This window comes from Phocoena phocoena, chromosome X (assembly GCF_963924675.1).
Source record: "Phocoena phocoena chromosome X, mPhoPho1.1, whole genome shotgun sequence".
Taxonomy (NCBI): Eukaryota; Metazoa; Chordata; class Mammalia; order Artiodactyla; family Phocoenidae; genus Phocoena; species Phocoena phocoena.
This window is the reverse complement of record NC_089240.1, coordinates 16,813,780-16,830,665: the sequence shown is the minus strand read 5'-3', so window position 1 is coordinate 16,830,665 and position 16,886 is coordinate 16,813,780. Positions and strand designations below refer to the sequence as shown.

At 38.3% G+C, this 16,886-nt stretch overlaps 1 protein-coding gene across 2 annotated transcripts in view; it reads left to right on the top strand.

The window, feature by feature from the left end:
* The window catches only part of RPS6KA3 (ribosomal protein S6 kinase A3), a 105,458-nt gene that overhangs the window by 43,386 nt on the left and 45,186 nt on the right, over window positions 1–16,886 (top strand). Inside the window, exon 3 of one of the 2 annotated variants that reach the window (XM_065900546.1) lies at window positions 12,432–12,548. In XM_065900546.1, the coding sequence (XP_065756618.1) occupies window positions 12,432–12,548 (117 nt within the window). Of the gene's footprint in view, window positions 1–12,431; window positions 12,549–16,886 lie in introns of those variants that run through there. The other variant, XM_065900547.1, reaches the window with a different exon arrangement.

The following is a 16,886-nucleotide window of genomic DNA, read 5'->3' as shown; positions in this document are numbered from 1 at the left end:
AGATTGGTATTGGTGCCGCTGCCTAAAATGAGTAAGGTTAGCTTCAAATCCAAATCCAAACTTCTTGATAGTCTGTAAGGCCCTGCTTAATGTGGCCTGAACCTACTTCCCCATTTCCTTCTCTTTCCTTGGTGTTCACCACATTCTAGCCACCAAGGTCTTTCCTTTGTGCTTTGAATTCATTAAGCCGATTCCTAATCTCAGGGCTTTTGCATTTGCTGCTCATTCTGTTGGAGGACTCAAGACCATGAGTCAGCAAACTTTGTTTATAAAGGGCTGGGTAGTAAATATTTTAGGCTCTGTGGCAACTACTCAAGTCAGCTGTAGCCATTATGTAGGGAAAAAAACCAGCAGGAGCTCTTATGTAAATAGACATGGGCATGACCAGATTTAGCCCTTGACTGGCCCTGCCTGGTTGTAGTTTACCCCTGCCTGAGGTCTTGGTGTGGTTCTCTCATTATTTTTTAGGTTCTTCCCGGAGGACAACTTGGCAAATACGTTACAATCAAGAAACTTTAAAATGCTGCATACTCTACCTCTAGAAATACAGTGCCACTTCCAGAAATTATTTCTAATAAATTGTGAATGTGCACAAAGGATGGGGACATCCCAGTGATATAGAAGATCAAGTACCCAACAATAGGGGATTTATATAGTAGAATGCTCTGCAGTCATTGATAATGCATTGAGGATGGGGCTTCCCTGGTGGCGCAGTGGTTGGGGGTCCGCCTGCCGATGCAGGGGACGCGGGTTCGTGCCCCGGTCCGGGAGGGTCCCACATGCCGCGGAGCGGCTGGGCCCGTGAGCCGTGGCCGCTGGGCCTGCGCGTCCGGGGCCTGTGCTCCGCGGCGGGAGGGGCCGCAGCAGTGAGAGGCCCGCGTATTGAAAAAAATAAAAATAAAAAAAAATAATGCATTGAGGATGATTTAATAATAGAAAATAGGGGTCAGCAAACTATAGCTGAGACCTGCCCCCTATTTTTGTAAATGAAGTTTTATTGGAACACAGCCTCACCCATTCCTCTTCACGCTGCAGTGGCAGTGTTGACAGAGACCAGTATGGCCTGCAAAGTCAAAAGCATTTACTTTCTGGCCCTCTACAGAAAAAAAAAGTGATAATATGTGTACTATGGTCCATGTGTATATGTGCGTATATACAGACAGAGACTAGAAAGCACCAACATAGAGGATTTTTTCCCTCTTTTGTTTTTCTTCTTTTTATTATTTAAGTTTTCTTTACTGGACATGCATAGTTTTTATAATAAAATTACTCTTCAAGTAGTAAGGCAAATGATAAAAACAATAAGACACAAAAATGAAAAACTAGCTGAAAACTTAATACGAGAAATTTAAAGATAGTTAAAGTTAGAGGCAGGAAAAAGGTTAGAGGCAGGAAAATATCAACAATAATATCTGGTTTCATGTGCACAACCACACAAGTAGTGTCCATTTCAGATTTCAGTGTATGATACTTAGTTGGGCAGCCATTATTTGAGTTCCTCCTATGTGCTGTTTGCCTGTTCTGAAGCTTAATCTGATAGGGACAATGGGTTGTGCTTAAATACTAATAAATGCCATAAGCAGTGTCCCTTCTGTACTCATACAAAATTGACAAAATATCCAAACATTTCTCGTAGACACTGGGGTTTACTGCCACAATTTTTCTAAGCCTGACAAGACTCCTGGAATACCTCTGATACTTAGACATGGTATGGATATTTGAGCACACACAAAAGGAACGCTGAGGCATTTTTCAGTGTTTCAACTGCTTATAATGAGATATGGGTTCGTTCTGGTTCGGAGATAGCTAACACCCAAGTAAAGCAGTTGCTCAGTGATATCTTGTATATAAGGGATTCTAATCGTGTGAGCTAGTCTTTTAACTTTATGGTACTTTTTGACATAGAGGAGTTTTTGAATTTTATAATCAAATCTATATCAATGTTTTCCTTTATGGCTTGCATTTTCTAAACAGGTAGCCAAATATCCTAACATCTCCCTCAGATGTAAAGTGTCACATTCTTTTCTGTCACTCTGCTTTTATACAGCAGTACCATGCTGTTTTAATTAAGGTATCATTTCAACTGAGGGAGACTTAGTTCAGATTTTGATATCTGAAATATTGCTTCATTTTTTAGGGGTAGTATTAAAAAGCATAACTCACAGCAAAATGTGAATTGTTAACCTGAGCATCACTAGTCATTAAAGCCAATTTAGACTAATCCTTCAAATTCAAAAAAGGTTATTTGGTTGCTTCTGTTCTGAAGTATTACTTGAGTAAAATTGATGACTGCTCTGCACAGAGACACTCCTGTTTTATTTTGTACCCCTTAATTGGTTCTATAGTAACCATGATGTTTGCCTCTTCTTGACAGTCTTTTTGTTTAATACATTTATTTATTTGTTTATTTATTTATTTATTGGCTGCATTGGGTCTTCGTAGCTGTGTGCAGGCTTTCACTAGTTGCGGCGAGTGGGGGCTACTCTTCCTGGAGGTGTGCAGGCTTCTCATTGCGGTGGCTTCCCTTGTTGCGGAGCATGGGCTGTAGGCGCACGGGCTTCCATAGTTGTGGCACGTCGGCTCAGCATTTGTGGCTCACGGGCTCTAGAGTGCAGGCTCAGTAGTTGTGGTGCATGGGCTTAGTTGCTCCACGGCATGTGCGATCTTCCCGGACCAGGCGTCAAACCTGTGTCCCCTGCATTGGCAAGTGGATTCTTAACCACTGTGCCACCAGGGAAGTCCGAAGCAGGATTTTTTTTTATTCTTCACCTTGCATTAGGTCATTTATAGAACATTACCATAAAAATTTGATCTAGGAGGAAGAGCCCTGGCCTTTCACATGGTACCCTGTAGCACCTAATGGACCCTCTAGTGTTTGCTCAATACAGGACAGCAGCACTGAGCTCCCATGTTAGATAGCTCCGTCATCAAATATGTCCCTGCCTTGATCATAGTTCCTTCAAGCTTGGAGCAAGCTTGGTGATTTTTAGAGGCTCTTCAGGTTTTGAAAATTCAGTGATTTTATTAAATTCATATAGGGTATGTAGATTAACATTTGAGGTTTTTATTGGTTCCACATAGATTGTGTACATTAAGTATTTTCCCACAGCTCTCGATGCTTCTGTCCTTTGGTTTTGTTTAAATGCCGCTATCTCAGTGATCATGTTCTGAATACTGGCATACTTTCAAAAATATTTCCCAAAGCAAAAATACCTTAGAATAACTTCTGGAAGTTATTAGAGGATGAAATGGAGTAAGGGATTGTCTGTTAGCTTGACCCCTCCTTCTCTTCCAGGTTGACTTCTTCAGTAAATGTTCCTTTTGCTCACTAATAGCCCAGGGAGTGGACTTTTTTTTAATTTAGATTTTATCAGCTAGGAATGTGAGTTTTAACTGTGGGCCTTGACGTCTTTAACCTGGTTGATAATTGATGTTTATAACCATTGTGAATTTATATGTAATTCACTTTCATTGAAGGCAGGAAGAATTTGTCCTTACATCACAATCAAAAAGCTTCTTGTGGTCATTTTCTTCCCATAGTTCGGAAACTCTTCCTCATTGACAGGGAACACCCATGACATGTCTATATATAACCTTAAAATAGTCTTGAAACTGTCCTTTGGAGTGTGTGTATAAACATTACGAAGGGTAAAATTTCACATGAGAATTGATGACTTGTTATTTTAATTGTGCTGACTAGTTTCAGTTGCTTTTAAAGTGTCGTATAGTTAAGAAATACCAGCATATCTCAGGATTCTGAAATAAAATAATGTTCGTTTCACGGGTTGTGAAAATTGTCTGGATTTCTGGGAACCAGGAGTACGAACATTTCAACAGGATTTTGCTATCAGCAAATCTGTTTTGGTTTCCTGTTCTGGCCTCTCTACCTATCAGCTACATTAGTGCCCTCGCCATTACGTTTCTCCTTTCTTTTACCACAGGAAAATTGTCAGGCCTCTTTCTCTAGCATTTCAGGACCCGCCTGACAGGAAATTTTCTAATTGCCGGAACAGCTGGTAGGGGAAAACTTTGCAGGGGCTTGGCCTTCCCTTTCTAACTTAAGTTTTACCGTTAGAAATTCTTTATCACCATCATGGTTTCATAGCCATGTTTAAATTTCTGTCTTTTCGTGTTCGCTCTATACAGGTAAGCTTTGTTCAACTTCTTTAGAGACTAAAATGTTTCGGTTAGAGCTAAGTATAATTATACTAATTAAACAATTATTTCACTTTATATGTTCTTTTAAGAAGCTTTTCAAAATTCAAAACCAGTTCTTATAGAACATTTAAAGAATAATATTTCTATTTACTAAAATTAAGCCAGCTATTTGTATTATATATTTCAACTCTGTGTATTTTGTAAACTTATTTTACATTGCCTTTTTAGTGCTAAAGTAATTTTTAATTTTGTTAGTGTTTGTAATTTTGTATAATAAAACAGATGACTGTAACTCTCAGTATTGATTGAACTAGGCGTGAACAAAATTGTGAACCTGCTAATATTTAGGAGATTACTATGTAATAATAATGTAAGTAACATTTTGATGAGTAGGAGAATGTGTTATTTTAAAGTCAAGAACTTAAAAACAGATTTTTGTTGAAATTGGTTCTTTAAAAACTTTGAAGTTTTTAATCAATTATATTTAGCTTTAAGCAAGTAATTTTATCTTACAGTAGGCACACTTTTCAAAGCATAACTTTGTTGAAATGTGCTTAGTGAATGATAATTTGTATTGTATTTAATCTAAAATCCTGCCAAAATCAACTTGATATTTTGCCATGAGAATTGTGCTATCCTGCTGCTCTTTAAAGAGAATTAAATTTGTTGATCGGGATTCCCAATTGGGAGAAAACTCATGCTCTTTCTAGCAGTTATTGAAAATATTAGTCTGGAGAACCAGCAATGCTGTTTTCTCAAACATAGATTCAAGAAGCTGGCCTAGAATACTCTCTTAAAGAATTTGGCTAAATGAAAAATTCTGAATGTATTATTCATTAGCAAATCAAGTAGATTGAATTTGGTCAAATTGTAATCTAGAATAAATTAAAATGTGGTTTCTCACCACAGCTTGAATGACAAGACTAATTTTGTGTCACAGCCAAATAATTTTTATGTATCTTGATCATCAAAAAAAAAATTAACATATCTTTTTCAAATTAAAAAAAGTATATTATTGAACTATAATTATCTATATAGAAAGCGATGCTTTATTTTACTTTTGGATTATATTTAAGAGATAAATAAAATCTTATAATTTCATTTGTCGGGTCTTTTTTTTATGATAGGCCAAAAAATGGTTACATATCTATGAGTAGAAAATATTTATTGGCTTTCACTAAGGAATATTTAAATATTTTATTTCGAGCTTCAACAATATTTTCTGACATTAAAAACAATTTAAAAAATACAAATGCCTTAAGAACACACTTCCTGACTCAAGGGAGGGGAGGAAAAAGGAAATTATGTATACAAGGCAGGGCATAATGCCAAATGTTGAATCATTCTTTAAAATCAGTTAATGTCACCCAGTTTGTTTTCTTGATATTTGCATGTTACAGTATTAGGTTTTATATAACTCAGGTAAGCAGTGTCTGTTTCAGTCCCTTTTCTTTAATCCTTTTTAAAAACATTTTAAGAACAAAATTTTATATTTTCCTTTTCAACTTGAAAAGGAAACATTGAGTTAATTTTTTCCCGTTAATGTTTTCCCAGTAAGGGGTGAACCTCAAAGACCATTTAAGATGGAACCTATCAACCTTTTGTTGGTCCTGGGAAACAAATGAGGTGGCTTTCTCTGTGACTGGAGGAACAACAAAAGATCCACCTGTCCGTGAATTTTCTTCTGCCATTTTTCTGTGATGTTTAAAATGATACTCCTTACAAATTCCTAAAATTACAGGGTTTTTTTGTTTTTCTGTTTTTTAATTTTTGGCTATGTTGGGTCTTCATTGCTGCACGCGGGCTTTCTGTAGTTGCGGCGAGCGGGGGCTACTCTTCGTTGCGGTGCACGGGCTTCTCATTGCGGTGGCTTCTTTTGTTGCGGAGCATGGGCTCTAGGTGCGCGGGCTTCAGTAGTTGTGGCACACGGGCTCAGTAGTCGTGGCACACGGGCTCAGTAGTCGTGGCTCGCGGGCTCTAGAGCTCAGGCTCAGTAGTTGTGGTGCATGGGCTTAGTTGCTCCGCGGCATGTGGGATCTTCCCGGAGCAGGGATCGAACCCGTGTCCCCTGCATTGGCAGGCGGATTCCTAATCACTGCACCACCAGGGAAGTCCCATAGATATTTTTTAACTGAACTGACTTTGTTTTATCTATCAGGGTCATATCTCAACAAGTATTTTCCCAGTAGTACATCTTTGAAGCCCTAGGTAAATTCCTAGAGAGCAGATACTCTTCTGTATCGTAGTTTTGCTAATACCTAGTGCAGTACCTGGCCCATAATCTGAATTGCCTTCTAATTAAAAGGAAAGAGCCTAAGAGAATATGTCATAGACCAGAAACACTTCCATCAGGACCAGGCAGTCAGGAAGAAGCAAAAGTACAAGAGCCTTATTATTATTATTACTATTAGGTCTCTCCCCAAAACAGCAAAGATTTCGGTCTGTTTCATTTATTGTATATCTCAGACAGCTAGAAGAGTGCCTGGCATGTATTAGGTGTTCAATAAATAAATGTTTAAATAGATGAACGAATGAATTCCCATTCATAGCTTGAGAGTACTGAACACCTCTGAGTTTGGCAACTGTGAGTACCAAATGTCTGAAAGTGCTGGGAGTGTAGATGAAGGATACAGGGTTGTGATGTAGACCAGCTGGCAGCTTCACAATTTTGCCTACAGGTAGACCTTTATCTAGCAAATAAACGTAGACTTTGTAAAAATAAAAACATGGAATTTTTTATAACTTTTAAAAATACACAAAGTAAGTTTTTGTGGTAATGACTGGGCAGGTATCCATGTATCAGTTCAAGTACAGTTGTGCCAGAAAATGTAAAAATGTTAGCTTCACAGAGTAATTACAATGGATATAACTTACATCTCTGCTCTACTTCATTGATAAAATTCTTTTTCCATAAAATTACAGTTGCTTCACTGTATACTTACAGGCAGAAACGCAACTTTACAAACTATCAAACTGTAGTTCTGTGTTGTCATGTGACAGATTTATTTCAGTAACAGGTGATTTAGTGACCTAAGGTAGGTTTGTCACATGCAAATATCAGTCTGTCCTTGGTTATCAATGTCTTCAGAAATTTGATATCCCTCTCTGCATCCAGCTCATTGGATTCCAGGTATGAGCTAGAAGGGCACATTGTTGCTTTCCTATCTGTTGTCCAAGATTGCCCAAGCATTAGTATTATGTCCTAATTGAACCTCAAATTCATTTCGAAGATATTCATGATCCCATAACTTGGAAAGACTGGTGACATAAAGCACAATTTGGGGATCAAGATACCAACCAAGGATATTGTGCCTATTATGCTACTGTGACTTCACATATACATAAAAGTAGATAGAAAATGGCTTGCTGATATGATTAGTAAAAATTTCAACTGGGAAGGAGCAGAAAAATGTGTTGGGGATAGTTTTTGCAAGTTTTTGCAACTTGGGCCATAGGCATTGATCTTTTCTCTCCACCCCCAAGAACATTTTTTGTATCCTCTGCATCCCAATTTAGAAAAAAGATTTTTAAAAGTCTAGTTACTATCCTCAAGGAGGTTTGGAATGATTGCATCCATTTTGGGGAGGAAGAGGTAGGGAGTGGAGGAAGGTGCTATTTTAAAAAAAAAGAAATATTGAGAAAAGAAGCACTTGAAGATTTACTTTAAAATAAGATTTGCCAGGATAAATTCAGTATCGGGGTGGGAAAATAAAGTCAAGGATGTCTCTCAGAAAAGAGACAGAAAATAGGAGAAAAAAAGATGAAAATTAAATTCCAGACATACAGTATCCAGCTAATAGAGTTGTTGCAAAAAGAGAAACCCTGAAGAGTGGATGGAAGGAAATTATCAAAGAAATGTCAGAATTCCCCCAGAGGTAAAGAATTCACGTCTTTAGATTATTATAAAGGTTCACCAAGCATCTAGCATTCTGAAGGAAAGGAGACCATATTTATCTCACTTAGTGTGGAATTTCAGAAATACAAGGACAGAAAATTCTTAAAGTTTCCAGAAAGAAAAACCAGGTCACGTACCAAAAAGTATATATCAGGCTAGCATCATCCAGCTCATCAGCAGTGCTGACTGCTAGAAGACAGTGGACGAATGGCGCCAACATTCTTGAGCAAGATTATTTTTATTCTAGAATTTGGTAGCAAGCCAAATTATACAAATGTGAAGACAAAATAGAGACATTTTCAGATGTGCAAGATCCAGAAAGTTTTCTTCCACATCACCTTTCTTAGGAAGTTACAAGCAAGTAGTCTAAGAAAGAGACATGGGAAACTGAAAATAGTGGATTCAACCAGGAAAGCACTGAAGATATATCCCGAGATAATATCTATGCAGCAAGGCCTAGAGAACAACCCATCCTGATGGGAGGGTAAGAGAGGGCTCTCAGAAGAATGGAAAGTATGGTAAAAATCTAAGACTTAAAGTCCCCTTGGATTGTCCCACAAGTCACTGTTAGGGGCCCATATGAAAGGAAATTTAATACACTTCCTAGCCTGTGTTTGAGCAATATATTGTCATGAAAATGCTGCTGCTTATATAGGCTTTCAGCTTTTAGAATCAAGCTGTAGTGAGAGCATGAAGGAGTTGGTTGTGGTTACAGGAGAGAACGTTAATTTCCTTAATATTAATAACCTTAAATATTAATAAAAATAAGCTATTAGCAGGTGGGGGGAAGTTTGAGGGAAAGAATGTATGGGCACTATTACCCTCCTTTTACAAAGTGAAGAATTAGGATTCTGTCTAAAACTTATAGAAAAGACAAGAAGTTTATGTGAAATTAATATAATTATCAAACAGTGGGGAGGAAGGTGATGGATGGAAGGGGCATAGTATAAGTAAGTCCCTCATCTTTCTTATTTTTAAATCAATAGGTATTAAAGTTAATAAACTAAGAAATGATCAAAGTAAGTGCAGAAAGAATTAAAATTTTTTTAAAGCTTAGGTATGGGGGTGAGAAGAGACTTGCTTTTCACCATAAGCTATTCTACCACTATTTGATTTGTTACCCATGTGCATATATTACTTTGACTTTAAAAACAAAAAATTTAGGGAACAGGAAATAACCCAAGTTGACAGAAGGCTACGTGTAAGGGAATGTTGGGAAATAATACCAGAAAAGCAGGTTGAGACCATATTGTAGGCGGCCTCCAATGCCAAGGTAAAGCAGTGCATTTAATTTGGAAAAACTTGGAGGAGTTTTTGAGCAGTCTGGGCATGTAACTGGAGCTGTCTACTTTCAGAAAATGAATTTGTCAGGAGGATGGATTGGAGTGGCAGTGGCAGAAAGGGGCATTAGGAGTGACCAAGCTAGTTTCAGTTTCCTACAGGAAAGGTAATGAAGGATTACAGCAGGACGATGTTACGGGAATTAGAATGAAAGGTATTCCCAGAACCATGCTTGATACATAATAGGTGCTTAAGTGTGTTTATTGAGTGAAGGGATCCAAGGGAGACTCTACATTTTTTAGTAATTTTTTGACATGAAAGGAAGGATAGTCATCAAAGATGAAATCTTTCTTGAATAGTAACTGCTGTTTATTTTGAGATCCATGGCCTGATTGTAGCTCACACTGTGAGAGTAAGGCTTGATGCTGTATGCCTGTGACAAAATGCAGAACGGTTATAATTCAGTAGTCCTTCCTTGCCTATGTTGCCTCTTTATTTGTGACAGACAATTGTAGTAGGTATTTGCTATGAAATATAAGATGAAATAATGTTGCAGCCTAATAAATTACATCCCACTTAACCCAAGAAAGAAAAGTGGTAAAATATATAGAACATTACAGGGTATAGTTCTTCACAGCGTCATGATATAAGGGCGTAAATAGCCATTAGATTTCAGTTAGGCTCTTGAACAGTTCGTTTTTCCCACAGGAGGCACACTGGCACATGCTGGAATCCAACCCATGAACTTAGCCTCATGAGTTCAAGTCTGTTATCCATTAGTCTTCAAAGTTTGATGTGACAGCACTTTAGGGTACAGAAAAGAAAGAGGAGAACTTCTTTATAGTTTCATTTCCATGTATAATGTATATAATTTAGTAATACAAAAAGTATATAATTTATAAGTATATGTAATTTAGTAATACAAAAGTATATATGAGCCAATAAGTATACAAATATTGGGTATATGCTATTTTTTTTATTAATAATGGTGTACTACCAGAAGTTCAGAGACCACTTCACTAATCAGTTTAGCTAACTGACCGAAGAGATACAGACCAGTTACAAAGGCCAGGGGAATAAGTCTGTATGTTCCTGTCATTGATCTTGGATGGGGCACCACCAAGAGCCTCATGACAGTCTCAACGTGGTGTAATGCTAAGATCCTTGTTTTAGAAGTTGTTAGAAGTCAGAAAACCTGGAATTGGGCCCTAAGTCTGCCAGTTACTAGTTTGTGCTCTTTACTTGATCTCTTTAAACTTCAGACTGTAGAATATTCAGACCATTTTACCTTTAAAATTTCTAATGGTGAATGGGGGAATCTGTAGAGAGTTCTGAAATGTTTTTGCTTGCTTTGGGGTATACTCTGTGTTATCATTAGCCCTCTCTAATACTGATACGTAGTCAAAGATTTGCATGAAGCATAAATAGAAAAGGTGAAAAAACACCTCACCCGGGCTTGATACATGTTAGGTGTTTAATAAATATTTGCTGGATTTTAATCTGAATCTTTCTTACTTAATCAATCCCACATATACATTGTTCTTTGAAATTTTTTTTTATTTTATTTTTTTAAAGAATTTGGTAATTTGCTTCCTTTCTTTCCTAATGCGCCTAGGAACAGCTATCACTCTCAAGACCTTGTACACATTGGTCTCATTTAGAGAGAAGGGTGCCCAGGAAGGAGTCAGCTAATGTTTGATTCTACCCTAATGCTTATTGCATGGGATCATTGTGAGAATTAAATGAGATAATACATATGGAATTACAAAATAAAAGACTCAACCATATTAGGGGATTGTTTTATTATTGTTGTCAAAGTTCCAGGAAAGTCCAAAATGATTAAGCTGCCTTAGTAGTAGAACATTCTACAAACTACAGCTTCTCTCTTACAGAGTAAATTGGTGGGCCTGGATTTCTTTTTTATTCTCTTATAGGAGCTTTTTTTCCTTTTACTACTCATTTTCAAAAGCTACCACATTAGGATATCCTTGGTATATCTTTTCGAGAAATCTTTGTAATTCCTTATATTGCCAGCCTTCTGTGTCTCAGAGAATGTTAGTTGAGTTCAAGCATTTATATGGAATACAATGGTAATAAAAAATAATGAATTATTTATGTTTGTATAACACATTTAGATTCTACTCATAGTACGTATGCACTAGAAAAAACATAGGCAAAAAAAAGATAGTCTTTGACAGGCTTATGTTTCTTGTTTTGTTGGGTTTTGTTTTATTGTTGTAGTTTTGGGCTGATAAAGTACGTCTTGATTATTGAATAAATAAGGTGTACTTAATCTGCTGATCTCAGGGTAATTAAGTAATTGAAATTCTATGTTTACTTACATGTATTTTCAGCCTTTCTCTTCTGACACCTTCTCTCAGGTATAGTAAAGCATCCACATTCTTTAAGTACCCTTCTCTTAACTCCAAGACCTTCTACTTTTCCATCATGCTGAACATGTTTTTTCTGTCTAATCCTCCATCCAAATGTTAAATCTTTTTTGATTTTGTGTTTTAGAGTTATTCCTTTCTCCCATCTCAGATCTCAGTTAGTCCTAGAAACAGAAAGTAACTTAGATATTTCAAACACAGTAAACTTCAGCAGGCTAATTCAAACGGCCTTGCTGAGGGTAGAAATCTCCACGTTGACCCTGGAATATTTTTCAGCCCCTCTCCCCAATAATCAGGTTTTGTTGTGTATAGTATTGGTTCTACCTAATACAGTCACATATCAGAGCACACCAGATTACTCTGATCTGTTTTCAGTCTTCTTTACACACTCTGCCCTCACCCCATGAAACTAATCATTCTGATTATCTCCAATAGGAAGAGTGAAGACTTGAAAGTATTCAGAACTAATGTTATGTAGAGGTTAAACTGGCCTATGTGGTTGGCTGGTATTATTCTTTCTCTGACATTTAACTTGGAAGTATATTTGCTTGGCATGTGTTCTCGTTTTACTTGGTGGGTCAGTAAAGGTGGTTTGTGTATGTTAATTTGAGGATTTCTAATATGATACAATAAATTTACATTGCTTGATTTATAGCCAGAGGAAGTAGCTCTAACTCTGTTTTATCCCCTTATATTTGCATCAACAGGAAGAAGGCAGTATCAAAGAAATTGCAATCACACATCATGTAAAGGAAGGACATGAAAAGGCAGATCCTTCCCAGTTTGAACTTTTAAAAGTACTAGGGCAGGGATCATTTGGAAAGGTAAGCCATGAATATGTGCTTTGTAAAAAGTTGCTTTTTGGAATTCATGTATATTTCATACAAATGGGGAACAGAAATATTTTATGAAATACTACTCATCTCCCTACAATGCAGTATTTTCTGTGTTTTTACAATTCTCACTATCAATAAGTGTGACAAAGTGAATAAAGTCATTCAGAAGTACAATGGGAACTTTCATAACTTGGCAGTGTTCACTTCATATTCATTTTATCTTCAAGAGTATATGACGTCTCTAATTGCACTTTTTTTTTTTTTTTTTTTTGCGATACGCGGGCCTCTTATTGCTGTGGCCTCTCCCGTTGCGGAGCACAGGCTCAGCGGCCATGACTCACGGGCCCAGCCGTTCCGCGGCATGTGGGACCTTCCCGGACCGGGGCACGAACCCGTGTCCCCTGCATTGGCAGGTGGACTCTCAACCACTGCGCCACCAGGGAAGCCCTAATTGCACTTCCTGAATGATTAAAAAAATCACAAAATGTTCCCGTGACACACTGGCCTCTTTCTGAGTCTTCATGTAGAATCGGAAGGTGATCTTACAATACATTATAACAGTGCATCTCAATCTTTCCTCCAGAGTACCCCTAATACCAGCAGAAAGCGAATAGGTACTCCCAAGGAAATAGGGTGGGGGGTTACCACTACATGTACGAAATTTGGGGGACTTATAGCTTGTCTTTAAAATGAACTCAAAGGCTGCATTCTATTCAGTGATATCTGTGTCTGGTTTTTTTTTTTTTTTTAATTAATTAATTAATTAATTTATGGCTGTGTTGGGTCTTGGTTTCTGTGCGAGGACTTTCTCTAGTTGTGGCGAGCGGGGGCCACTCTTCATCGTGGTGTGCGGGCCTCTCACTGTCGCGGCCTCTCTTGTTGCGGAGCACAGGCTCCAGACGCTCAGGCTCAGTAGTTGTGGCTCACGGGCCCAGTTGCTCCCTGGCATGTGGGATCCTCCCAGACCAGGGCTCGAACCCGTGTCCCCTGCATTGACAGACAGATTCTCAACCACTGCGCCACCAGGGAAGCCCCTCTGTGTCTGTTTTTAATATCCAAAAATATTTCTCAACTGTTTCCCAAATCCACCAACTAAAATTGCAACATCTTTATCATTTTTCAAGTATTCCTTGTCCCCCTGCTGCATACCTCAGGAGCGCTTCCTGTACTCCATTTTGAGAAGTACAGCATTATAATCACTACTACTTGATCTATCTAGTCCATTTCTCAGCAAGAGGAACGTTCTGAGATTGCGTTCAGCTTTCACAGTGCAGTGCTTCCGTGCCACCTCTCTGTGAGGAAGCATTTGAAGATAGGCTTTGCAAGCTTCAAAACAACACCCGTTTTGCTCTCTTGTGTATTTTATCGGGACTATTTAGCAATTCTTGGCTAACATAAGTAATCTGTTACAGCTGTTAACCTCTTTCAAGCCCAAAATGATATTTTTAATCCAGATATAGATTAAGTAGCCAAAAGAAGATAATGGTTGCAAGTTTGAGCTCTAGGTCAGCCAGACGTGGATTCTAGTTTTGTTTTGTTTTTTCTACGTAATTGCTATGTGCACTTGAGCAAGTTACTTAACCTCTTGGAGCCCCATTTTCCTCTTCTAGGCAGTCATTAGGTATTGAAGTTCTCAAGGTTCCATTCTAGGCTCCCTTCTCACTCTATACTCCCTACTAATTAATTTCTTTATGCCCACTATCTTAATAAAACCCACATACAGCTGATGTAACAGATTTATATCTCCAATCTAGATTGTGACTCTAAGCTCTGAACTGTATGTACAGCTACTTATTTTTTTCTCTTTGCATGCCCCAAAGTCAGTTTAAACTCAACATATCTAAGACCAAGCTCATGATTTTCCCCTAACCCCCAAACCTCTATTTCATTTTTCTCTGTTACTATGAATGACTTCTGGTTAAGCAGTCCAGAGACTTGAGAGGCATTCTTGACATATCCTTCTAGTCCCCGCCCTTCCCTCTCCCCCACCCCCACCAATCTGATCCATTGACAAGTTCTGCTGATTTACTGAAGATTTCTCAAATCATGCCTGTTCTCTTCTTCTCCCTGCCACTTCTCCAGTCTGTGCCACCACCATTTCTCCCTGGCCTATTGAAGGAGGCTCCTACCTTGGGCTTCCCAAATTTATTTTTGCCTCAAACCTTTATTTATCAATACATGACAGCCAACAAGAGCTAGTCTTATACTCCATCCACTTAACCCTTTAGAGGCCTCCCTTTGCTTTTAGGAGAAAGACAAATTCTTAAGATGGCTGAGGAGCCCCTCAGTCTGCCCCCTAGCTACCTCATCAACATCAGTTTATATACTTTTCACTGCCTGTGTTCTGGCCACATTGGCCTTCTTTTTTAATCCATAAGCAAAAGCCTTTTGCACATGCTGTTCCCTCTGCCTGAAAAACACTGCCCCACCCGCATCCCTTCCTCCTCTGGTTGGCTCCTCTTAAGCTTAGGATCTCAAAGAAGTCTTCCCAGCCATCCTGACCTAGGTCATATTTGTCTATTTTTACCGTCTCAGAACATTACATACCTCATCTTCACAGCACTAACCACAGTTGCAGTTTTTTGTTTGTGTAATTATTTGTTTATTGGCTGTCTCCCCCACTAGACTATATGTTCCATGAGTGCAGGGGCCATGTATGCCTTGAACCATGTCTCAGCATGGAACCAGTAGCACGGTACCTAACATACAGTTCTGGAAAGAATTAATGAGTAAATAATAGTCCTGCCCTCATAGGGTAGTAGTAAGAATTAAATGGTATAAGGCCAAGCACATAATACCTGCTATGAGATTGTATTATCATGCAATTTATTATGGATAAACCAAAATAGATGGATTTATTTCTACACATTATATTTTCAGGGAACATAATATTGAAGTTCCCAGGAGTTAGCATGCTTCTCCCTTTATTTCTTTAAAAGTAACTTAAATACCTTACTATAAATAGCAAACATTAAAAATAGGGCGTCTCCTTTCTTACTCATCCTCAAAAGCCAGTCTCAGCCAAGGAAACAGGGATGACCTGTCACAGCCTAGAATAGCTTCATGAGGGATTCGAAAAGTCAGAAATGCTGGTGGCGGAAGATCTGATGGCATCTGGGACTGCTGCTGCTCCTGCTGCGCTTGACTGGTGACCAGCCAGAGGCAACAGATTGAGTGCCCTGAGCAGAAGCACAGAACTGGGTGGCTGGCCCGATTCTTATCCCAATACCTCCACTGTGACACTGCGTTAATTATTTAACATCTCAAAGCCCTAGCTATAAAATAGGCATTGCTTAGTAGGCCTGCCTCCCAAAATTATCACGATGATGCATTACAAATGCTTGTGAAGGTCCTTTGCAAAAACTAAGATGTGCTGAAAAGTATCAAGAGGGTGCTTTCAAAGTAGGATGAAGAAAGTTTGAACCCATGAGGAGAATTTTTCTTGTAGAATAGTACGAAGAAGCTTGATTAGGGAATCTTAAGAATGAATGAATAATAAATATCAGGTAAATCCTAATTATCCCCACCTAGTTAGAATTTATTTCAGTTCAAAAATATTCATAATCTCTGATTGCCTTTAATTTTTAAACATCATTCCATCTTAGGAACAACCCTGATTGAGAATACACTTTTCGCTCCCTAGGTTGGCTCACTGCTAACTGGCTAAAAGGAAGTTTCACCATGGGCCACGGTGAAGGGGGACAATGGGCGTAATTTGGGGAGAGAAACACACCCTGCATCAGGGTTTCTGTGCACATTGTGGCACTTTTCACTGGACGTGAGGTCACTGACCATTGTCTTTGGCACAATTTCTCGAAGTGAGGAACTCTGCCTTGCCCTAGAATCAGTTGAATGAATCATTTTTTTATTTTGTGCTAATAGCCTAGTGTGCTAATGCAGATAATAGAGAGCTGACCCTAGAGTTAATTCTTGATTGTAATTGAGTCTCTTCTTACCATCTGTGGCAGCTCAGTAGCACTGCTAGGAAAGAATGGGTAGGAGAAAAAAAGTTGAAATTCAGGTCCATTTAGCAAGTCTGTGTAAAGGTTTGCTGGAAAAGATCATGAAACTAATGGTCAAAATGAGCAGAGGGGATTTATTGATAGTTTGGTATTGTATTAGACAAGTTATAGCATGACCGTGAGTTATTTAGAGCAGACTTTATTCATTTTGCATAAATCCCACACTATATTTTGAAAACAGCCAAAAATATTTGGAAAATCAAGATACTCAGTAACATACCTGGGGATTGCTTGCTTTTTTTTTTTTTTTTTTGCCACACCACACGGCCTGCGGGGTCTTAGTTCCCCTACCAGGGATCGAACG